General features: G+C 41.5%; 2 protein-coding genes across 11 annotated transcripts in view; one reads left to right on the top strand and one right to left on the bottom strand.

Moving 5' to 3' along the window:
- The window catches only part of DNAJB12 (DnaJ heat shock protein family (Hsp40) member B12), a 65,159-nt gene that overhangs the window by 30,593 nt on the left and 10,365 nt on the right, over positions 1-24,201 (top strand). Inside the window, exons 4-7 of the mRNA XM_089670726.1 lie at positions 4,364-4,543; positions 5,523-5,602; positions 11,524-11,633; positions 13,261-13,433. Of these exons, the coding sequence (XP_089526852.1) occupies positions 4,364-4,543; positions 5,523-5,602; positions 11,524-11,633; positions 13,261-13,433 (543 nt within the window). The remainder of the gene's footprint in view (positions 1-4,363; positions 4,544-5,522; positions 5,603-11,523; positions 11,634-13,260; positions 13,434-24,201) is intronic.
- The window catches only part of LOC149468063 (uncharacterized), a 128,293-nt gene continuing 115,945 nt past the window's right edge, over positions 11,854-24,201 (bottom strand). For 9 of the 10 annotated variants that reach the window (XR_016311796.1, XR_016311795.1, XR_016311794.1 and 6 more), the window contains one exon: positions 11,854-11,997. Coding sequence is in view for 1 of the 10 variants with exons in the window: in XM_089670727.1 (XP_089526853.1) it covers positions 19,031-19,105 (75 nt within the window). In the remaining 9 variants the exon portion in view is untranslated. Of the gene's footprint in view, positions 11,998-19,008; positions 19,106-24,201 lie in introns of those variants that run through there. The other variant, XM_089670727.1, reaches the window with a different exon arrangement.

The following is a 24,201-nucleotide window of genomic DNA, read 5'->3' as shown; positions in this document are numbered from 1 at the left end:
CTCTTCTCCCACTTTGACGCACCTTTGAGGTTGTAATCCAGATGTACACAAAGCATATCTCAGTATTGTTTACATCTAGAAATATTGTCCCTCATCCTCCAGACTAGAGAAGGACTGGAGAGTGCTCACTGAGGACTCATTGACATTGTACTGTGCACTATAATGCATGCTGCCATGTGCGTTGACATTTTTTGCTGTGGTTTGCAGGGATCTCATTCAAAAGCCTTAAATAGGACCACACCAGGCAACTCCGGACCTTCATACGGCTCCTGCACAGGGGTGTAAATAAAATATGCCTTTCAACACTGGATCCTGTGCAAATGTTTTCCGTATGTAAGCGTTTATGTAACCTTTTACATGCATACAGGTGTATAGTGCAAATATGCACTATTGGTTCAATCTGCGCATGTGTGGCTGCCACATGAATGGCTCTTTCACTCAGGGCTGACAAGTTAACATTCATAGTGTGCAACCAGTGGTGGCGGTGCTGGCTGATTACACATTATTTACACGTCATCCTTCAGTGGCAGTTGTGGCTAGTAGTGCCTGCTTCCTAACCACAAACGTCACTAGTCGGCTCGAGGCGCCTGCTTCCTGGCTTGTGCTGTCTGGTGTCCTTTGCTGGAGGCAAGCGCTCAGTGCATTTGCACTGTATGTTGTACTCATGTGAACATGGGACAAGGGATTTGTTTTTGTTTTTTTTTTCTAAAAAAAAAAAAAGTTGCCATGTCAATGGGCTAATTAGCTACAATATAAATGTTTTGTTTTTTTGGTCACAAGACTTTAAAGAGCTAATGTATGAGGTAGCAAACAAGCCTTGTAGAAATTAAGTGTTTTTGACTGTCCATGCATTTTGCAGTATGGAAACATGGGCAATTCATACAGGCTCTAAAGCTAGGCCTAGTTCTTACTAGTCCCTGGAAAAGCAAGTCTTTGCTGAGCAATTACGGTATTTAAGATATCAAAATTTGAAAGTTTTGTATGCTGAGCTAACCATTCAGAGATATTCCGGATGCTGAAAACTCCCTGTGACCACTAGAGATTTTTGATGCTTCTGAATACCTGTCCTTCTGATGTATTATGGGAAGTAACATTCAGGTTAGGTCTCTCTGCTTGCAGAATTTGAAGGGAGTTTGGCCGGTCATTGAGATAGCAGATGAACGTTTTGTGGTATAATTAGTAGTAGTTTCAACCACACTGGTTTCTTACAGAATAAAATCCTGAAGTTGGAGGTGGGGAGGGGGTACGTTTCAGTGGCTGGAAGATAAATCAGATCTACACATATAAAATCATAATGGTATAGGTGCAGATTGGGATCCCACAGTGCTTCCAGCCTTGTCTCAGGTTGTGCCACTTTCACACTGTTGGTACCCAGACAAGAGAAGGGCTGAAAGGTCAGAATAATGGCTGACTGCTGGGTATTTTACAGCAAAAGAAAAAATAAAGCTTTTGTGGGATTTTTCAAATATCATGTTGTATTTAGTATTGATAAAATATGCTTCAGGCATTTGCATTGTTGTATTGCTTTATTCACATTTTGATTTGGCAGAACATATCCCAGTGTTATCTCTGAATGGGATACTGTTGCATTTTTATGGCAGGTGTGACCTTGCTGCCTAGATCTGTCACAATCTCCTGGATGTGACTCTTCCAGGTTCAGTGGGTTCATAGACATTGGATGTCAGCAGGGCTATCTTCTGTTTTTAACTTCATAGTATAATTCAGATTTGTTTCTGCTACTGATAAGGAAATGCACTGATAATGCTATAATCGCCTAAAGGGGTGTTCAAGTTCATGTAAGCTAAAGCCAGCCATACATTGATTGAAATTTGGCCAGTTCAGCAGGGACCACCTGAGTTTTGATCCATGTGTGGAAGGCTTGCTGTACACAATTGATTGAGTTGTGTACAACCAGCCTGTCTGGGTTTTTTGTACAATCAGTGCCATTAGCTATAGTAAGCAACACTGATCATTGTATTCTGACAATCGGTAAGACTCCCCGCTGTTAGAATACAGTACCACAGCAGGAACCCACTGGTGCAACAGAAAAAAAAAAACACTCAATGCATGGGTTGCCTAATGGACAACAAGACAGCAGGGCTTAGGGGAGGGAGCACATGATCTCAGACCCCCAGGAGTAGTAGTGGCAGGACCTGTGCTAGCATTCTTCTCAGGCTGACTAGGTTTACACTTTGAGATTCCAACTTGCATTAAAACTGGTTATTTAGAGATTGAGATAGAAACCTGCAGTGGGCACTGCTCCACCAACAAAGGGGTTTCTAGATTATTTTTTTTCCCCTAAAAGTTCTGTTGGCATTTACTAAAAGTGCTGGTTGGCATTTTTCTTCTTCATGGTGTCAGCCAAAACAAAAGGGTTCCTGAAGGTTTCAGCAAAAGGTCCTAGATACAGTTGTGTTCAAAATAATAGCAGTGTGTTGAAAAAAAGTGAATAAAGCTCAAAATCCTTCTAATAGCTTTTATTTCCATACACACAAATGCATTGGGAACACTACACATTCTATTCCAAATCAAAACATGAAGAAAAATATATCAAATTTGTGTTGTTCCTCTAAAACAATTGAAGAAAAGTGAATATTAGACTGTTCAAAAAAATTGCAGTGTTTGTATTCTTCTTTACAAACTCAAACATTCAAACATTTTTCAGTTTATATAGTGAAGATTTTGCTTTCCTTTGAATCACTTAATTAATATTTAGTTGTATAAGCACTGTTTCTGAGAACTGCTGTACATCTGTGTTGCATGGAGTCAACCAACTTCTGGCACCTGTGAACAGGTATTCCAGCCCAGGATGATTGGACTACATTCCACAGTTCTTCATTATTTCTTGGTTTTGCCTCAGAAACTGCATTTTTGATGTCACCCCACAAGTTTTCTATTGGATTAAGATCCGGGGATTGGGCTGGCCACTCCATAACGTCAATCTTGTTGGTCTGGAACCAAGATGTTGCACGTTTATTGGTGTGTTTGGGGTCGTTGTCTTGTTGGAACACCCATTTCAAGGGCATTTCCTCTTCAGCATAAGGCAGCATGACCTCTTCAAGTATTCTGATGTATTCAAACTGATCCATGATCCCTGGTATGCGATAAATAGGCCCAACACCGTAGTATGAGAAACATCCCCATATCATGATGCTTGCAAAACCATGCTTCACTGTCTTCACAGTGTACTGTGGCTTGAATTCAGTGTTTGGGGGTCGTCTGACAAACTGTCTCCGGCCACTAGACCCAAAAAGAACAATCTTACTTTTATCAGTCCACAAAATGTTGCGCCATTTCCCTTTAGGCCAGTCAATGTGCTCTTTTTCAAATTGTAACCTCTTCAGCACGTCTTTTTTTTCAACAGTGGGACTTTGCGGGGGCTTCTTGCAGATAGCTTGGCTTCACATAGGTGTCTTCTAATTGTAACAGTACTCACAGGTAACTTTAGACCTTCTTTGATCTTCCTGGAGCTGATTGTTGGCTGAGTCCTTGCCATTTTGGCTATTCTATCCATTCGAATGGTAGTTTTTCGCTTTCTTCCACGTCTTTCAGGTTTTGGTTGCCATTTTAAAGCATTTGCGATCATTTTGGCTGAGCAGCCTATCATTTTCTGCACTTCTTTATATGTTTTCCCCTCTCCAATCAACTTTTTAATCAAGGTACGCTGTTCTTCTGAACAATGTCTGGAACGACCCATTTGCCTCAGAATTTCAGAGAGAAATGCACTGTAACCAGCATGTACAACATTTGCTGCCTTCCTTCCTTAAATAAAGGCAATAATTGCCACCTGTTTTTCAAAGAATGAATGACCTCACTAATAGAACTCCACACTGCTATTATTTTGAACATGCCCCTGTCAATTAGTGATTCAATTATACAGAATCAGCAGCATGCATGTCATGACTGTTGGGTCTGTTGGATTTCTATTACTCTACTACACCTGCTAGTAAATTATTTGCCATGTAGAAATATCATTTCTACCATAAACAGTGATTGATCAGGTTAGTGATGTCTGACTGCTATTATTTTGAACACAACTGTATGTAGCTTTGCTAGATAACATTTATCTGTGGGTGCTTTCAGACCTCATCTGACACCCTCCCCTACCCCCATGAAGAAATCTCAGGGGTTGATGGTTACACTGGTGCTACCAGCACCAAAGTCCATAGACCTGCATGCAATATGAGTATTTTTTTTTACCTGTGTTTTATATAAAAAAAAAAAATATTATGCATTCATATCACAACCACTTTGTGTCATTGGCCAGTCCAGGCAGTTCATCTCCTATTGTTGTGTAAATGTGTCGTCTGTGAAGCCTTCAATTACATTTAAAGTATCTCCAATTGTGCTTGTTTTATTCTAGCTATTGGGAATGCATATGCAGTGTTAAGCAATCCAGAGAAGAGGAAGCAGTATGATCAGTTTGGAGATGAAAAGGTGAATCCATCTCGACATGGACACTCCGACTTCCACAGAGGGTTCGAAGCAGACATCTCCCCTGAAGATCTCTTTAATATGTTCTTCGGAGGAGGATTTCCATCTAGTAAGCATATCTTTGGCTGAGCTTTTCTGATAATAGCACTTAGAACTATATATGTAGGTAAGCACAGTGCTGGAAAAGAGGTCCTTGATCATTACCAAACCACTTTCTGCACCATGTTCATGTATAGCTGATATAAGCTATATCTCTTACATGGTTACAGCGGGTCAGTTGTTTCTGACACGTGGAATCACAAACTGGACAATTTTGCTGACTTTTGTTCTAAGATATATTCTCACCAATATTCCTTGTCATGACCCGGGGTCATGTCCATTGAAAACAACTGATGGTATCAACCCTCTAATTGATTCTCTGTAATACGGTGTAAACCTACCTTAGATCAGTGGTTCTCACCCTTCTTTAAGTCAGGGCACTCTTTTAAAATTCTGCACAATCTCGAGGCAACCTATTCTAAAATGTAAAAAACGAAACAAAGTTTTGCAGAATGCAGCAACATCCACACATGTAGGACACCCAATGTTAGAGGTGATTTATTCTTCCAAAACAAATACACCTTTGTACCCTGGTACTGACTTTTATTTCAGTTTTTCTCTTCTCCCTCATTTTTTCTGCCTCACTCAGCTAATGTGACCCCAGTGCTGGGAGAGGGGGGGTCAAGGGAGAGGCAAACTAGGATGCTGTGTGGAGCCTGACATCCTTCTTATTAACCAATGACGTCATCAGTTGTTTAGACATCAGCGCCTGGAAGATTGTAATGGTGCACAAAGAAAACCTGTGGTTTTGTAGAATTAAACAGACTTAACCCACCCGCTGGCTATACTTGTGTACAGTATTTAGGCATTATGCCAAGGCACCCTGATTAAAAAAGACTGCCTTAGATCAAATAGGCAAACTACTGCAGATAACTGATTTATCAACTGAGTGGAGTTGACCTTTTCAACTGACTTCTAAACTGCTTTGTATATGATGGTGGATCTTTCTTGAGCAATATTGTCACCTAATTCCACTGAACCTATTCCAGGTAATGTCCATGTGTACAGCAATGGCCGAATGCGTTATACCTATGCTCAGAGACAAGACCGGCGGGAACATCAAGGAGATGTGAGTTCATTAAGCGTATTGTTTTTCAAACCAATAAGAACATTATTGTTTACACCTCTGACAGGGTTATTAATGGATGTGATGCCCTTAACTGTTTTTTTTCCTCTTTCCTTCAAACTTGGGCTCAAATATATCTGACAATGCCTCCAGGTTTCCATTTTGTGACTTGGCTGTAAAGTGAGCATTTCACCACTAGAGGGATCACTATGACTGACTAAATCTGTTCTTAGAAGCTCAGAATGACCAATTCTGTTTTGTACTTCATATTATTCCTCATTTTCTGTTACCATTGTGTTTTATAGTGACACAATCTACAACTGGGTGTGTTTTGTTTTTTAATGTATTATCTCTCCTTTAAGTATACACAATATGTGGCTAGTGCTTTATACATGATGATTTCATTGTTGACTGTCAACCCCATTTATTAGTAGCAGAGTTTTGTACCATTCCAGCCACCACTGACAGCAGAAAGCAGGTTTGTGATACAATGGGGATTGATTCACTAAAACGGGAGAGTGTAACATCTGGTGCAGCTGTACGTGATGGCCAATCAGCTTCAGCTTGTTCAATTAAGCCTTAAAAAAAAAAAATCCTGGAAGCCGACTGGTTTCTATGCAGAGCTGCTCCAGATTTTGATCTCTCCAGTTTTAATAAATCAACCGCATGTAACTCAGTAGGCTGAAAATCAAGCAATGTGCTGGGCATTGTATTGACTCTATTAAATCTTTCTGTTATCACTGACCTGTCTGTTTTTGTGTACTGATGGCTCATACACTCAGGCAAATTCTTCCGTACAGCATAATCAGGTTGTGTATTTCAGTGCATGCAGCCACCCTTAAACATGAATGGGTGTAGGTAGCTGTACACAGGTATGTGCCACTGCTTGCATACCGTGCGACAAGTGTACAGACATAAGGTCCTGAACCCAGATTAATATTTGTATGTATGCACCACTCTATGCCAGGAGCAGAACATACCTTGTTACAGCCTTACTCTGTAAGGAGGAATGCACCCATGTGCATGAGCAGTAACACTGTAGTACCATTCAAAATATAAAGTTTGCACATTCACTTACGTTTTCTTGCATTGACAAATCATTTTTTTGAACAGTGATATACAATACTGTGCAAAAGGCAGGTGGGGAAAATGCTGTAAATTAAGAATGCTTTCAGAAATATAAGTGTTAATAGTTTATTTTTATCTATTAAAGTGTTACTAAACCCACAACAGTAAAATCAGCCTGTATATGCAGTAAAGCATGCTTGTTATACTCACTGTGGAACCTAAGGGGTTATTCCACTGCATTGTGTAAAAAGGCTGTTTGATCCTGACTTCTCTGATCCTCCCCTTCTACTGTCCCCAATCCATCCGTTGATAGAACAGAGCCCTAGGAGGCATTCTGCACATGCTCAGTTTAGTGTGTATGGCTAGAGTGTTTATTTTTTTGGGGGGGGATCAGCACAGGGCCAATCAGCACTGTCTATACAGAGAGTCAGGGGTCATGCAGCCTCATAGGACAGTCAGAGCAGAATGAAAACTCCACCTAAAAGCTTTAACCAGTGCTCAGTCAGACACTAGTGAATGCAGGGTCCTGGGTTTAGTAATGCGTTAACAAAAATGGAAAATGAACAGAAGAGAAATCCAAATCAAGTCAATCTTTGGAGTGACCACTGTTTGCTTAGAAAAACAACATCAATTCATCCAGGTACATTTGCACACAGTTTTTGAAGGAAGTCAGCTGGTAGGTTGTTCAAAAATATCTTGGAAAATTAACCAAAGAGTTGTGGATGTAAACTGCCTCAAATCCTTCTGTCTCTTCATGTAATCCCAGACAGACTCCATGATGTTGAGATCAGGGCTGCATGGGGAGCCATACAGTCACTTCCAGGACTCCTTGTTCTTTATGCTAAGATTAATTACATTGGCTGTATGTTGGGGGGGGGTCCTGCTGCTGCAGACTAAATTTGGGGCCAATCATGCACACCTCCCTGATGGTACGGTATGGCATGATGGGCAAGTATCTGCCTGTATCTCTCAACTTTGAGGACATCATTGATTCTGACCAAATCTCCAACTCTATCTGAGGAAATGCAGCCCCAAACATGCAAGGAACCTCCACCATACTTCACAGAGTGCCTGCAAACACTCATTGTTGCACCGCTCTCCAGCCCTTCATCTACAAACTGCCTCTTGCTACAGCCAGATGTTTCAAATTTTGACTCCTCTGTCCAGAACATTTGCTGTCATTTTTCTATGCACTCAACTATGCACAAAAACATATGAACTGGGGTGCAAAAACCTGGCAGCAGGTATTCTAGACTGATGAGTCAAAATTTTATTTTATGGCTGTAGCAAATGGCAGTTTGTTAGCCGAAGGGCTGGAGAGCAGAAAAATGACTGTCTGCAGGAAGCAGTGAAGCGCAGTGGAGGTTCCTTGCAAGTTTGGGGCTGCATTTCTGCAAATGGGAGTTGGGGATTTGGCCAGGATCAATGTTGTCCTCAATGCTGAGAAATACAGGCAGATATTTGTCCATCATGCCACACCATCAGGGAGCCGTGTGATTGGCCCCAAATTTATTCTGTGGCAGGATAACGACCCCAACCATGCAGCCAGTGTCATTAACCGCTTACTGACTGCCCTATAGCAGAAATACTGCTACAGTGCGGCACCGGTGCGCAAATTCTCACACACACACGTGATTTTGCATTTCTGGGTAGGGGACGTGCGTCTTACTCGTGCCGCCATGCAAGTGTATAATCCAAACGCACACGTTCCTGCGTTAAAAATGGCTCTGTGTAATAGTGGGTGCTGCAGTGACCGTCGGCTGGAACCAAACAAAATCAGCAAGGAAAAAATGTCACCAGCACACTGCGGATCACCAATGTGAGTCCAAAGGTTTTAATAAACCATCACATAGTTTCAGCAAGGCAACGTTTCAGAGTCTAGCAGGACCCCTTCATCAGACATGTGTCACACATTGGTGATCCTCGGTGTGCTGGTGACATTTTTTCCTTACTTGTGCCGCCATTCGCGGCTGTCAATCACCGGATCCTGGCCAGTGATTACCGAGAAGCTCCAACGAGGAGGAGAACTGTTTTGTTCACTAACCATTCTCCCTGTCAGCTCGGCACACTGCTTGGGATGGCTATACATAGCACAGCCATCCCAAGCAGTGTGCTTACAGTGACACACAGACACCTTCCCTTAGTAAAACACACCCAGCACACAGTTAACCCTTTGATCGCCCCTCATGGTAACCCCTTTCTGCCCAGTGCCATTAGTACAGTGTCAGTGCTTGTGGGTTTTTTTTTTTAGCACTGATCACTGTATTGGTGTCACTGGGGATGTCAGTGACACCAAGTCGGTTCCCCCCAGTGTCAGATTGTCCGCCACAGTCCCGCTATAAGTTGCTGATCGCCATTAGTAGTAACAAAAGAAAAAAATTCCCAGTATATATACCGCCATTTGTAAACGCTATAATTTCACGTAAACCAATTCATTTACATGTATTGGGATTTTTTTTTCTTAGCAAAGACATTTTGGCCTAAATTTTTATGATGAAATTTTATTTTTTAATGGACATGTTTAATAACAAAAAGCCAAAAATAGTTTTTTGGGTTTTTTTTCCTCTCCTCGAAATTGTCGAATTTTTTTCTTTTTTATAGCGCAAAAAATAAACGCACAGGCGATCAAATACCACCAAAAGAAATCTCAATTCGTGGGGAAAAAGGACATAAATTTCATTTGGGTGCAGCATTGCATGACCGCGCAATTGTCAGTTAAAATAACGCATCACCGTAATGCAAAAAATGGCCTGGTCAGGAAGGGGGGTAAATCCTCAGGAGGGCGGCAAGTGGTTAAAGTGACACTAAAGCTTGTTTGTTTTTTTCTAAAGCAACAATCATGTCTATACTTACCTGCTCTGTGCAGTGATTTTGCACAGAGCAGCCCTGATCCTCTTTTTTTTTTTTTTTTTTTTTTTTTTTTCTGGCTCCCCTCCAGCGCTCCTGGCTCCTCCTCCTCAAGCAGTGGCCCCAGGGAAAGCTGCTCGCCCTGGGGGCACCTCTGCACGCTCATCCCCAAGCTGCTGCTCTATGCGTCCATAAAACACATAGAACCGTAGCTCAGCCCCGCCCCTACTCTCTCCTCATTGATTGACAGCAGTGGAAGCCAATGGGCTCCCGTTGCTGTCTCAGCCAATGAGAAGGAAGAGTCCTGAGAAAACAGAGGCTGTCCAGAACATCGCTGGATCGGAGGGGGCTCAGATAAGGAATTGGGGGGGGTTGCAGCTGCTGCACACAGAAGCTTTTTTACCTTCGTGTGTAGAATACACTGAGCCATTAGAACCACTTTAAGAATTATCTTTAGCATAAAGAAGAATGAGGAGTCCTGAAAGTGATAGTTTGGTCCCCCCAGGGCCCTGATCTCAACATCATCGAGTCTGTCTGGGATTACATGAAGAAACTGAGGCAGCCTACATCCGCAGAAGATCTGTGGTTAATTCTTCAAGATGTTTGGAACAAACTACCTGCGAAGTTCCTTCAAAAACTGTATCTAGAAGAATTGATGCTGTTTTGAAGGCATGTCACACCAAATATTGATTTGGTTTGGATTTCTCTTCTGTTAATTTATGTTCCATTTGGTTATTTCTAAAAAAAAAAAAAAAACAGGTACCACAAACCGTTTCAAGCTTGTTCAGATAACGCCCTTCTCCATATCAGAACACATGTACAAATGGAAACCAAAAATATAAATATATATAATCAGCGAAGTTGGAATCAATTATTCAATTAACCCAAATTAAACATTTTCTAAAGAATGTGGCTGGAGCAAAAAATCTGTCAGGTAGAAAAAGCTTCTATGCCACAGGTGTAGAATGCAGGCATAGGGAAAAAAAACCCATATATACACAATTTAAACTAACAACAAAAAAAATGTTAATAAACATATGCACAATAATAATGGGAAAAAAAGGAAACAATTCTTGAAAATGTTAAAGAAATAAATATAGGTCAAAATCTGAATTGAGTCCCTTGGGGGTTAATGTGTCCAGATGATGAATCCACTGGACATCTCGTTGTCTCAACTGTAATACCGCCACATCTGTTTTTTGGTATCCCGTTAATGACCATAAACTTGAGTTGAGAAACAATATGACCCTTTTCCACAAAATGTCTGGCTAGAGGTAACTTAAGTTTATCTCTAATAGAGTACTTATGTCCAGCCATCCTGTCCTTTTACCCTTTTTGAGTAGTCTCATCAATCTATAACAAGCCACATGGACATTTTATTATATATACCACAAACTGGCAGGTATAGTGGTCTTTATATGGTATATTATGACCCAAATGTGGATGGGGGAAAGATTTTCCCTTAATCATGCTGTTACATTGTATACAACTCAGACAAGAATACGAACCAAAATTATATAGACCTAAAAATGTGAGAGGCAATTTAAGAGGACTGTATATGACAGATCAGATCAATAAAATTCTCCTCTAGGGATAAGAAGGTAAAGGGGGAGATACACTCTGATACAGACGGATAATTAGTACTCAAGAGGAACAAATGTTTTTTAATTATATTTAGAACTCAATTAGAATAGGGGTGGAATTGAGAGATGAAAGGCAACCTGCAGGGATTCGATTGTTTATTCTTATATTGGGATAAACTCTTCCTTTCACTTTTAACAAACTTACTGGTATATTAGAGAGATAGATATATCTATCTATCATACACAGATGAGTGTGCAGATATGTATTCTTTGCTGTATAAATTGGTGCAAGCTCAGCAGTTCCCTCCAGCACTAGTGACTAGAAGTGACCAATTTTAGCAGACACAAATACAAATTGTGGCAGGTGATAGTATGAATCTTTCTTTGATCCTAAAGTAGGTATTAATAATGCTGTTATCTATACAGGGAAGTCTTGGAATGTTTGTCCAGTTGATGCCTATCTTGATCCTGATCATTGTATCTGCACTAAGTCAGATGATGGTGTCCAATCCGCCTTACAGCCTCAGCCATAGACCGTGAGTAACTGAGTAGGAATTCCTTTCTATCCTTCAGGTTCTGTAAGCATTTGGAGATCGTGTAGATCCAGAATTCCACCAGCTGGATATATCTCTTCATGCTTGTATAATAGTAAAAATATATTTTTCATAAACATAAAAACACAGTGCTGAATGGTTATTTGCTAATGTGATTGTTCTCTATTCGAAGAGAAAAGTAACATATAATAAAAAAAACAGCTGTGGAATATTTTTTATTTTAGGAATTACACAAAGTCAATATACTGGAAAGGGCAATAGGAGATGAGTTTTCTGCTAGGGAATATTCTTGCAGCGGTGGTCCTTCTCAGTAGATTTGTCTTCAAACCTTTTGAACACCGGGTACCTGGGAAGGGGAAAAAAACCACTTTCAAAGACTGTATGATAAAATCACAGAGATAAACAGATCGCAGCCAGCAATGTGTATGTATTGCCATTTGTATGAGTGTCCTCATGTTTTGTGGTCCAGTTGAGAAAAGTGTTTCCACTGGCTCCTAATAAAAAGGGTGGTGGTGCGGTTATGGTGTAGATGAAAGGTCTATACCATGGGTTCACTTGAACGTCTTTTCACCCCAGTGCACACTTTCATCTTTGATGATTAAATTTAGATGTCTGCATCTGGAGTTGGTAACGATATGTACTGTTTGATATAACAGACCACAAAAGGCTTCTGAGTATAAGGCTACTCCCATATGTAGTAATACTGTGCTGCTCACTGGTAATGTCAAAAGTCACTTTACAATGAAGGAGCCAGCACCACTTTTGTGTGTTCATGGTCCCCACATCTGCCACAGAACTCGGAGTTCTAAGGAGCAATTTTTTAAACTGGTGCAAACATTCTAATTTATTATGCAGCTTGAGTAAAGATAATAAATCTATACCTAACTTGCAACAGATTGGCAACCACAATCATAAAGACAGTGTTGATAAATGTCAGCCAATAAATATATTGTAATCACCATGTCTGCTTAATAGCAAAGGCCTTCTATACATGTAATTTTTTCCCCCTTTTTATCTTTCTTTCACTTTTGCAATGCCAAAATATGAAACACAGGGGGGAGGTGACATCCATCACTTTTTGGAAACTGTACCGAAACAAATGTATGTGCTGTATACGCCTGAGAAGTCTTACCTGTACAAGGAATGAGGAGAGCCTGTCCCTATAGAGTAAAACAGGTTCTGTATACAGGCCAGGACTTCCTCTACTGCCCTAATTATGGGCACAAGGTCAATAACATGTTGGAGCCTATTGTAAATAATTGCAATGAAAATACAGTCTTAAAGTAAACCTGTCAAAGATGTATGGAGGCTGATTGCCCTCTGAAATAACCCAGTTGCTTGGCGGTTATGCTACTTCCACACTAAACTGAATACTTTTTGTGACCGACCTGGATCAAGTATGCAGAACAGAGGAAAGTCTGTATACTTGTTCCAGGGCATAGACTTGAGTATTGAATTCAGAGAGTCTGTGTGAAGGCCAAGGAACAAGTGTTCTGAGAGAGCTCAGTGATGGCAGCCTCCATGTTTCCCTAATATTCATCACTGGAGTAAGAACACATCATCCCCAGAATCCGATCATATGACTGTTGTTGGCTTCCTCTGCATGCAGGTCTGTGGGTCATATACATAAGAGGATCACCGAGCACCTCAAGGTCCCATATTTTGTGTCTGAAAACTTTGAAGATGAGTACACTGGTGGTAATCGGAGAAATGTGGAAAGAAGTGTAGAAGAGGACTTCATAGCTAATCTTAGGAATAACTGCTGGAAGGAGAAGCAGCAAAGTAAGTACATGGAAAGATCTTATTGCTCAGACAGTGTGTATATTTCTCTACAGCCCAAAGCGACCAACAGGATTCCCACTTGTTTGCTCCCAGAATTTGATAAATGACATCCAGTGTGCGTCTTCAGCTCATTCACCTAAATGTATGTTAAGGTTTACACCATTCATTTTCTGGAACTATCTGTGTTATTAGTCTAACATTTTTTAGAAAGTAATTTTTGCTGCAACATTGTCTTAGTTATATGCTTGCCAGTGTAGTGGGGCCCTCTTCCATTGACCAGCACAATTTTCATGGTTGCATTATTTTTCCTGGCTACTATTATTTGCTCCTTATTCTCTCTTACTGAAAATACTTTTATTGTCTAGAACAGCTCTGGATGTTAAAATATGTCACATGCTTTATTCTTTTATGCACATGTTACTCACATTAACCACTTGCCTACCGGGCACTTATACCCCCTTCCTTACCAGGCAAATTTTCAGCTGTCAGCGCTGTCACACTTTGAATGAAAATTATGTGGTCATGCAACATTATACCCATATGAAATTATCATTTTTTTTTCTCACAAAGAGCTTTCTTTTGGTGGTATTTACTTGCTGCTGGTAGTTTTACTTTTTGCGCAATGAACAAAGAGCAAAACATTTGAAAATTTAAAAAAAAGTTTCTTTGTTTCTATTATAAAATTTTGCAAACAGGTCATTTTTCTCATTCGCTGATGTGCGTTGATGAGGCTGCACTGATAGGCAGCCCTAATGAGGTGGCACTGATGATGGGTACGGATAGTGGGCACTGAATGGTACCACTGGTGGGCGGCGATCATCAGTGCCCTGATGATCGCTGCCAATTCCTGCTCTGACAACTGCCGGTTCTCGGCAGTACTTTCCTCACGCTCTGACAGCATGAGAAAAGTGCAGCCAAGAACCGACAATTGCATTTCTTGGTGTTCCGCGTGTCATTGGTGGTAAAATGCCACTGTGAATGGCATTTTACCACATCACGTGATCAGCTGTGTCCATAGGACACAGAGATCAGCAGGTGCGCGCCGCCGGGGGCATGCAGGAGAGCATGTTCTGGGAATAGTACAAACACCCTTAAATGACCCCTTTTCGGAAATTAGACACCCTAAGCTATCTGCTGAGAGGCATATTGAGTCCATGGAAGATTTTTTTTTTTTTTTGCCACAAGTTTCTGGAAAATGACAAACTTTTTTTTTTTTTTTTTTACACAAAGTTGTCATTTAAATGATTTATTTCTCGCACAAGCCATGGGTATATGTGGAATTACACCCCAAAATACATTCTGCTACTTCTACTGAGTATGGGGATACCACATGTGTGAGACTTTTTGAGAGCCTAACCACATACAGGAGCCTGAAATCCAATGACCACTTTGAAAGCCTGAAGGTGCGTAACTTCTTCATTTCACTTCCTCACTACCTATCACAGTTTCGAAGGCCCTGACATGCCAGGATAGCCCCAAACCCCCCCAAATGACCCCTTTCTGGAAAGTAGACACCCCAAGGAATTTAAAAAGAGGCATGGTGAGTATTTTGCAGATCTAATTTTTTCTCACAAGGTTTTGAAATATAAAAAAATAGAAAAAATGTTTGTTTTTTTTCTTCATTTTACAAAAACTTGTGGCAACAAATGAGATCTGCAAAATACTTACGGTGATTTTTATCAAATTCCTTGGGGCGTCTACTTTCCAAAAAGGGGTAATTTGGGGGGTTAGGTGCTATCCTTGCATTTCATGGCCTCCGAAACTGTGATAGGTAGTCAGGAAGGGGGGGTAAGCGTAGGGGCTAAACGCAGGTGGCGGGGCTGATCCCGCTAACGCTGTGTTTTTGGGGATGCTATACTAATGTGAACGCTGGTATAGTGCTGACCTAATCAAAGATATTGACCCGTTCAGACACTATACTAGCAATGGAGGTTTATTGTACATGAGCGTGCTCCTGGCAATCAAGGGGTTAAATGTGATGACTGGTGTACTGACGGGCAATCTGAAGCTATCTGGGAGGGGTGTGAAAACCACGGGAGTGCGAAGTGTGTGTAATTTGATTTTGCGTACCCATGCCGCCCTGTAGCAGTATTTCTGCTGTAGGGTGGTCAGGAAGCGGTTACAGAAGAGGTTCATGTTAGGGCACTGCGTTACTTTAACAGACAATTGCGCGGTCATGCAACACTGCACCCAAATTACATTTACATCCTTTTCTTCCCACAAATTGAGCTTTCTTTCGGTGGTATTTGATCGCCTGTGCGGTTTTAATTTTTTGCGCTATAAAAAAAAAAGGCTGACAATTTTGAGAAAAAAAAACAACAATATTTTGGACTTTGCTATAAAACATGTCCAGTAAAAAAAAATAAAAAAATCTAATTTTGTCACAAATTTCATCCAAAATGCATTCTGCGACATGTCTGCTAAAAAAAAAAATCCCAATACGTGTAAATTTGTTTACAGGAAAGTTATAGCGTTTACAAATGGCAGGAAAGATACTGGGATTTTTAATTTTTTTTATACTAATGCGGCGATCAGCGACTTATGGCGTGACTGCGGCGGACATTTTGACACTGGGGGGGAACTGACTTGGGGTCACTGACATCCCCAGTGACGCCAATACAGTGATCAGTGAAAAGAAAAAAACCCACTGACACTGTACTAATGGCACTGGGGAGGAAGGGGTTAACATTTTTAGGGTTTACTGTGTTAGGGGAGTGTTTTACTAGGGGGCGGGGGTGTTTGCTGGACAGGGACAGGCTGATCAAGAGAGAGAAACTCTTCTCTCCCTCTTCAGCTTGTGACAAACTGACAGAGAGCAGGGCTGTGTATAAACAATGCAGCCCTGCTCTCTGTCAGCGATCACCGCGAATCGCAGGGAAACAGCCGGTAATGACCGGCCGTGACCCGGCGACGGAGACCCGCTGCTGACACCCGTGGGACAGGTAGGGCGGGCACGCACCCCCTACCTGTTTTGCAAAACCACGTTTTAAAACATGGTTTTGTGCAGCCGTGCCGCCCTGCAAACGTACATATGCAGTCGCTGGGGCTGAAGAGGGACCCGGTTATCATGTTGCGATCACAATGTAAGCAAAGCTGTTATAAATCAATCTCATTCATAACAGCTCTACTCCACTTCCTAGTGAGCTGTGATTGGCCCACAGCTGTCACATGATACATGGGGCCAATCACAGCACCCTGTACCAGCTCCAGCCAGTCACAGATCACTATCCTGAGCTGTCAAAACTTAACTCATTCATGACAGTTCATAAAAGAGTTAGGTTCATGACAGCTAACTTTGCATTGCAGGAGAAATGATCTTTATTTCTCCTGCAAAGCAAAGTGTAAAAAAAGAAAAAAAAATCCCTGATCACCCCCCACAGTAGTAGAATGTACTATTCTGATAAAAGTATTAAAAAATAATAATTTAAAAAAAAATACCATATTGCAAGGTTTTTTTTTTTGTTTTTTTTTCTAACTGCTTGCCAACCGCTTACTCGCATTTTGTGGGCGGGTGAGCAGCAGCTCTTGGTAAAGCAACGTAATCTTGCGTCACATCCCATTTTGGGGTGTGAATGCGCTTGCACCCCCCGCCGCCCCCCCATCGGACAAGGGAGAGAAGAGAGAACATGGTACCAAGTAAAAGCACTACATTTTACACACACGTTAGATTAGCACATTCAACCCTTTAATTGCCCCTATTAACCCTTTGATCACCCTGTCACTCAACCAGTGCCATTAGTACAGTGTCAGTATATAGAATTTTTCACTGATCACTGTATTCCTGCCACTATCGACATCAGATAACGTCAGGGTCAGTAAGTGCCCCACCCAGCCAGGGTCAGCTTGCATTAAATTGTCCGCACACTATCGCACTCACGCTATAGGTCACTGATCACCACCATTACTAGTATGATGTTTGTACGGATCAAGATATTGATCACGGGGAGCCTGGACATGGCGGCTGAGGGGAGCGAGCGGCACTAGCTTTCGGCTAGGTCCCGCTTCCCGACCTCCCTAGTGACCCTTAGAGAACGACTCACCGGAGTCTGGAGCACTTGGAATGGAGCCCGGAGAGACGGAGATGGGAGCTGGCCCCTCCGGCGCCTCGTGAGAGAGGGATCCGGACGGCTGGGAGGCGAGGTGACGCGGCGGGGGCGTGTATGCAACCACGGAGGATCTCTGGGAGAAGCCGGCTGGCCGCCTGATGAGACAGGGAGACGCCGGCTTACTGTTACCGGCTCCCTGCTGCCCATAACCCCCGGCTTATTGCTGCCTACAACCTCCGGCTTGTTACTGGCCGTGTCTCCTGGCTTGCTGTTGCCTGCGGCCCCCGGCCAGTAGACTGTTCAATCCGGGGAGACCCACCCTGTATCCCTGGGACGAAGCCCAGAGAGGAAAAACGAGGCATAGCGTGGGAAGACCAGAGGAATCCCCCCCAGGACAGAGCTGATGTGAAGGCCCTCCACTCATGCTTGGAGCCACCGTCTTGGGAAGAGAAGGGTGAGTGAGAGCTGTGGGGGGTCTGTTGTGCAGTGGACTACTGAGTGACATTGGGGATTAAGGGGTCAAGGAGGAGAGAGGAGGATTCCCTGGGTTTAGAAGAGAAAAGCCCCAGGAGAGCAAAACACAAGGAAAATCTGCAAACCTGTCTGGAGCACAAACCATAAAGGAGAGGTACACCCCCATCTAGAGCATATAGAAGACAAAAGATATATAGAGGATATGAAGAATAAAGGTCCTAAGGGAGCAGGGCTCAAAGGGTCTCAATCAGGCACGCTAAGGAAATTTACATCATATGGTAATATTACCCCAGAAAGGCCCCAAGGCGACAGTGCTAAAGGGGAAATGGACACTAGATCCGGAAATAGTCCTAGATTGTCATTGGGTATGAACAGCAGTAGAAGCCAACAAATAGAGGATGGCTTGGGAAAAAAAGAGCTTGATGGTGAACTACAAGTACCGAATAAGAAGGAGATGACAGAAATGTTTCAAAGTTTGGAAAAAATGATAAAACATGAAATTACAGTTTTTCGAAACGACTTAGGGCATTTGCTGTCGAGAATGGAAGAAATAGAGGAGAAAGTTAAAACCAGGCCCAAACCATAGATAATCTAAGGAAAAAAACAACCCATTTGGAGAAAACCCAGAAAAAATTGCTCTATAGGATGGAAATTCAAGAAAATAAAGAAAGAAGGTGTAATCTCAGGATGCGAGGAATCCCAGAGTCTGTAAAAGGGGAAACATTATATGAACTAGTTAATAAAATCTTAAACTCCATAAGAGACAGACCTGAAACAGATGTGATTGAACTGGACGGAGTGTTCAGAATAGGAAAGTTTAAACAAGAGACTGAGAGGGAAAGATCGAGAGATATCGTTGTCCAGTTCCAGAAATTTGGGGTCAAAAATGAGATTTGGAAGAAGATCAAGGGAAGATCATTAATTAAGTATAGAGATTGGACTATTCAAATTTTTGCGGACTTAACATCAGAGACTCTATGGAGAAGGAGATCCCTGAAACCCCTGTTGGAGCAAATGAGAAAACAGTGCAATATAGATGGCGTATCTCAGTATCTCTAATTGGCTGGAAAAATGGGGTCACAGCATATCTGAGATTCCCGGACGAACTGAGAGATTTTTGCGATAGACTGGACTTGCAAAGAATGGAGATAGCTGGGTGGGAAGAAGAAGAAAAAGGAGATACGGTTAATGCAAGAAAGGAGGACTGGCAGCGGGTCGGGGGGAGGGGGAGGGAGGCCTTGGGGTTGGGGGGAGGGAGAATTAAGTAAAATATATGCTTTTCTTCTTCTCTCTCTTTTCTCCTCACCCCCCCTTGTATCCCCCCTGTAGAAGCGGAGGTCCCTCTGGAAGCTCCGGTTAAGGGGGGGAAGTAAAGGTATTGCAGAGCCCAGTTGATAGAGAAAGGGGAGCTGGGGAGGTCGGAGGAGAGGTGAGCTGTCCATGGGCGGAGCTTACGCCCAATATTTTAAATCAACCGTGGAAACAGTTCCACAAATGATTTGTAGGCAGTTTATAAGCCTAAAAATGGGTAGGGGGAAAATAAGAGAGGGGGGGTTGGGGAGGGGGTGGGGGATAGGGGTTGGGAGGGGGGGAGGGGTTACGGGGCTAATACTCTGCAAGACAGTTAGGCCTAATAGGAAGAGACGATTTAGAAGAAAGATAGACAGACTCATGAAGGATGGAAGAAATACAGTTTATAACATATAATGTGAATGGGTTGAATTGTCCTGGGAAAAGATTTAAGTTGTTTAAAGAGTTACATCACAGGGCAACGTCAGTGGTATTTTTACAGGAGACACACTTTGAGATAGAGTCAAACGTGAAACTAAAATCTAAATATTACCCAACATGGTATTACGCTGACTCTCCAATTAAAAGAGCAAAGGGGGTGGCAATAGGCTTGGCAAAGAATATGAGATTTGAGCTGGAAGAGAGAGACTGATCCGGAGGGGAGATTCCTGTTTTTGAAAGGTAAACTACAGGGAATTGAGTGTACACTAGCCAATATATATTGCCCCAACAAAAAACCGGAGATCTTTTTGAAGGGTCTGCTGAAAAAATTGATTGATTTTAAAAAAGGGCAGTTAATAATAGCAGGAGATTTAAATCTTTGTATGGACCCACAAAAGGATGCAACCTCCCTTGTGCAGAGAGAGGGGGGTAGGTCTCTGAGAGCTTTGAAGAAGGTGATCCACGAGTACCAACTGGTGGACTCCTGGAGAATAATGCATATGAAAGACAGAGACTATACCTTCTTCTCTAATGCACATGAGATATACTCGAGACTGGATTACTTTTTGATAGATCATCAACTCATTGAACTGTTGGTTAAAATAGAAATAGAGACAAGAACTTTCTCGGATCATGCCCCTGTCATAATGAAAATAGGATGGGGAAGAAGGTGGACGGGAGGCTTAGGATGGAGGTTAAATGAGGCTCTTCTCTTGGATGAGGATATTGTGCAGAAGATCAGGGAAGAGATTAAAGTATATTTCAAGGAGAATGAGACAGAGGAAGTATCGACAGCTACAGTATGGGAAAGCCATAAGGTATATATAAGAGGAATCTTGATTGCGATGGGAGCAAGGAAGAAAAAAGAAAGAAGAGAGAGGGTTAGTGGACTCCTAGAGGAAATCCTGGACTTGGAGCAGATACATAAGAAGAAAATAACAATAGAAACAAGACAGAAGTTAAAGGATAAAAAAGACGAGCTAGAGAGACTGATGGAAGAGGAGAGGAGAAGAGTATATAACAAAGTATTAAGTGAAAGATATAGATGAGGAGATAGACCTGGAAAATACTTAATGAGAGCCCTGAATAAAAAGAAAAACAGGAATTATATAGAAAAGATAAAAAGTCCTAAGGGAGAGTTGGTCCACTCAACTAAAGAAATTATTAAAGTATTCACGGAGTATTATAGAAAGTTATATAACATTAGTCATCAAGGTGCACCAAAAGAAATTAGATAAGGTATTAACGAAAAAAGGATGATATATTTAAAAAACGCGGGATTACCTAAGCTCAGTGAAACACAATTGAATTCCTTGGACACGGAAATTTCCCAGGAAGAAATAGAAGCAGCATTAAGAAGTACAGGGGGTGGGAAAAGCCCTGGCCCGGATGGTTATACAGTTAAGTACTATAAAAAATTTAGTGAATTACTGTTACCGAAGCTGAAGAAGTATATGAATGACATGGGAGGTGGGAATCCCTTCAGGCCCATGTAGTTCTCATTCATAAGGAGGGAAAAGATCCTTCTCAGTGCTCTAGCTATGGACCAATTTCATTATTGAACACTGATACCAAGTTGTACGCAAAGGTTCTAGCAAACAGGCTGAAAGAACTAATGCCTGAATGGATCCATGGAGATCAGGTGGGCTTTGTCCCAGGGAGAGAGGGTAGAGACAACGGGTTGAGAACTTTAATGCTTATTCAGAAAAGTAGAAAAGGAAAAGCCCCGGTGGTGCTCTTGTCAATTGATGCCGAAAAGGCGTTTGATAGAGTGGACTGGGGCTTTATGATGGACAACTTGGAAGTGCTGGGGATCGGAGAGAGAATGCGGGAGTGGATAGGTAAATTATATAGGGAGCCCACCGCAATCATTACGGTAAATGGGGAGAGGTCGGAATCCATTGGGATGTCCAATGGAACAAGACAGGGCTGCCCATTGTCCCCCCTGTTGTACGTTTTGACATTGGAACCCTTGTTGTCAATAATAAGGAATAGTGGAGCGGTAAAGGCAATCCAGATAGAAAATATAGAACATAAGGTAGCGGCCTTTGCGGACGACCTATTGTTTTATGTAGGCAACCCCCGAATAACATTACCAAGTATAATGAAGACCCTGAAGGAATATGGTGAACTATCAAATCTAAAAATTAACCCAACAAAAACAGATTCTGAACATCAATATACCAAAGAGCGAAAAAGAAAAGTTACAAAAAGAATTCCCCTTTATATGGAGAGAAAAAGATATAAAATACCTAGGAATAAAACTGGCTACTTCATATAAACAACTGTATAGATTAAACTATATTTCTCTGATAAATGAGACTAAGGATGAATTAAAAAGATTAGAAGGAGGAAATCCATCATGGTTAGGACGTATAAACCTAGTTAAAATGGTAATTATACCTAAAATACTCTATAGATTTCAAATGGTTCCAATTAAACTCCCAGAGGCGTTTTTTTAAGATAATGAGAAGAATGTTAACAAGATATATATGGAGGAATAAAAAACCAAGAATATCATACGAAACATTGAGTAGGACTAAAAGAGAAAGGGGGAATGGGACTACCTGATGTCAAGAGATATTATAAAGCAGTAATTTTAGCGAGAATATATGACTGGACATTTAACCATAAGGGAAAAAGTTGGGTAAAAATAGAAAACGAACTGAGTGGAATTAGTTTGAGTAAGATGATATGGGTCCCAGCACAATATAGAAGAATTAAAGAAAACACAAGCACTTTCACTTTAAATGTTTTAAGGACATGGGATAATTTACATAAACACATGAAATGGGAATTCAACTCTATATTAATGCCACTTGCAAACATGGAATTTTTTCCTCCAGGAAAGGATGAGATATCAGGGAGATGGTTTAAAAAAGAAGATATCCAATTGAGAGATGTATTGGTAGAGGGGGAATTGAGAACATTTAAAGAATTAAAAGAGGGGGGGGATATGTTTAATAGAATAGATGAGTGGAAATATCACCAATTAAAATGTTTCATTGGAAACCTCCCAAAACCCTTGAGATTAAAAAAGGAGTGGAATTTGTTTGAAAGGCTATTAGAAACACGTAGGGATGGGAAACACGGTGTTACAAAAATTTATAGGATCCTCACAGAATTAGACACGGACACAAAGTTAATTTTTATAACAAATTGGGAAAGAGATATGGAGGTGGTGATAGATGAGGATCAACAGAATAAGATATTTAGATTGGTACACGAGAGTGTTAGTATGAGAGACGTTGAGATTAACTATAAATGTATGACACGATGGCATATTACACCGAGCACTGAGCACAAGATGAGTGGGGAGAATTCAAAAATGTGTTGGAGAGGATGTGGGGAGGAGGGCACGGTGTTCCACATATGGTGGCAATGTCCAAAAATTCAGGTTTTCTGGAAGACAATAGTTAAATTAATAGAAATAATAACTGGAAATGACATAGGGTTAGACCCAACCATGTGTCTCCTACATAATGTTGAGACAACAGTAAATAAATATAAAGAATCAGGCGTATGGTACTACTTAAGTGCTGCAAAAGGGTTGATACCTAAGTTTTGGCGGAAGACAGAGGTGCCGATGGAGGAGGATTGGATCAATAGGGTAAACCAGATTAGCAGAATGAAAAAATCATACTATATGCAGGAAGACAGGTTGGAAATATACTATTCGCGATGGGAAAAATCAGGAATGAAAGAAATATAGAAAATTTTAAACTAGGAAATTATTTAAAGTTATTGGGTCTTGAGAGATTGGAGATCTTGCAGAGGGGAGGGAGGGGGTGGGGGGTAGAGGTGGGGTGGGAGGGGAGGGAAAGAAAAGAGGTAATTAGAAGGGGGCAAAGTAGAAATGTATTGATTATTTATATGTTTTGTGTCTCTTCTTATGGAATTTTTGTAATAATATGAAAAACTAATAAATATTTAAATTAAAAAAAAAAAAAAAAAAAAAAAGATATTGATCACGTACAGAACTATACTAGTGTCTCCTTTGTATTTGTGTCAATTGATTGTGGGCCAAGGCAATTTATACACACAATACATCACCGCCCACCCAAATTCAGCTCTTGCCAGACAATTCACATGGAGCCCTATCACGGTTTCTGAATTTAAAACTCTTTTGGGCCTAACCCACAACATGGGCATTACAAAAAAGAATGAATTGCGGTTATATTGGTCCACAGAGCCCATTCACCGTATGCCCATGTTCTCTGCTGTTACATATATGCCCAACATGGACCAGCAATGTACTGGTATGTCGCTAAACTTTGAGTGGTTATACTGGAATGATGCCTGCAGCTACAGGCATCATCCTGGTATCGGTTTCTTCATAGGCGGTCGGCTTTCATGTAAAAGCAATCCTAGTGGCCAATTAGCTGCTGAATTGTTTTCATGAGCAGCGGGAAGGGACATTCTCCACCCCCCTTCCACAGTTTTCTTGGGCTCTCCTGTCCCACAGGGGAATCCCAGAATGCAGCCGGCAGTTCTGCTGGCTGACCATAGAGCTGGTC

Source organism: Staurois parvus, unplaced genomic scaffold (genome assembly GCF_062004578.1).
Source record: "Staurois parvus isolate SC_StPar_1 unplaced genomic scaffold, SC_StPar_1.0 ptg000094l, whole genome shotgun sequence".
NCBI classification, from domain to species: domain Eukaryota; kingdom Metazoa; phylum Chordata; class Amphibia; order Anura; family Ranidae; genus Staurois; species Staurois parvus.
Note: the sequence above shows the minus strand (reverse complement) of the source record. Positions and strands in the feature narration are given on the sequence as shown.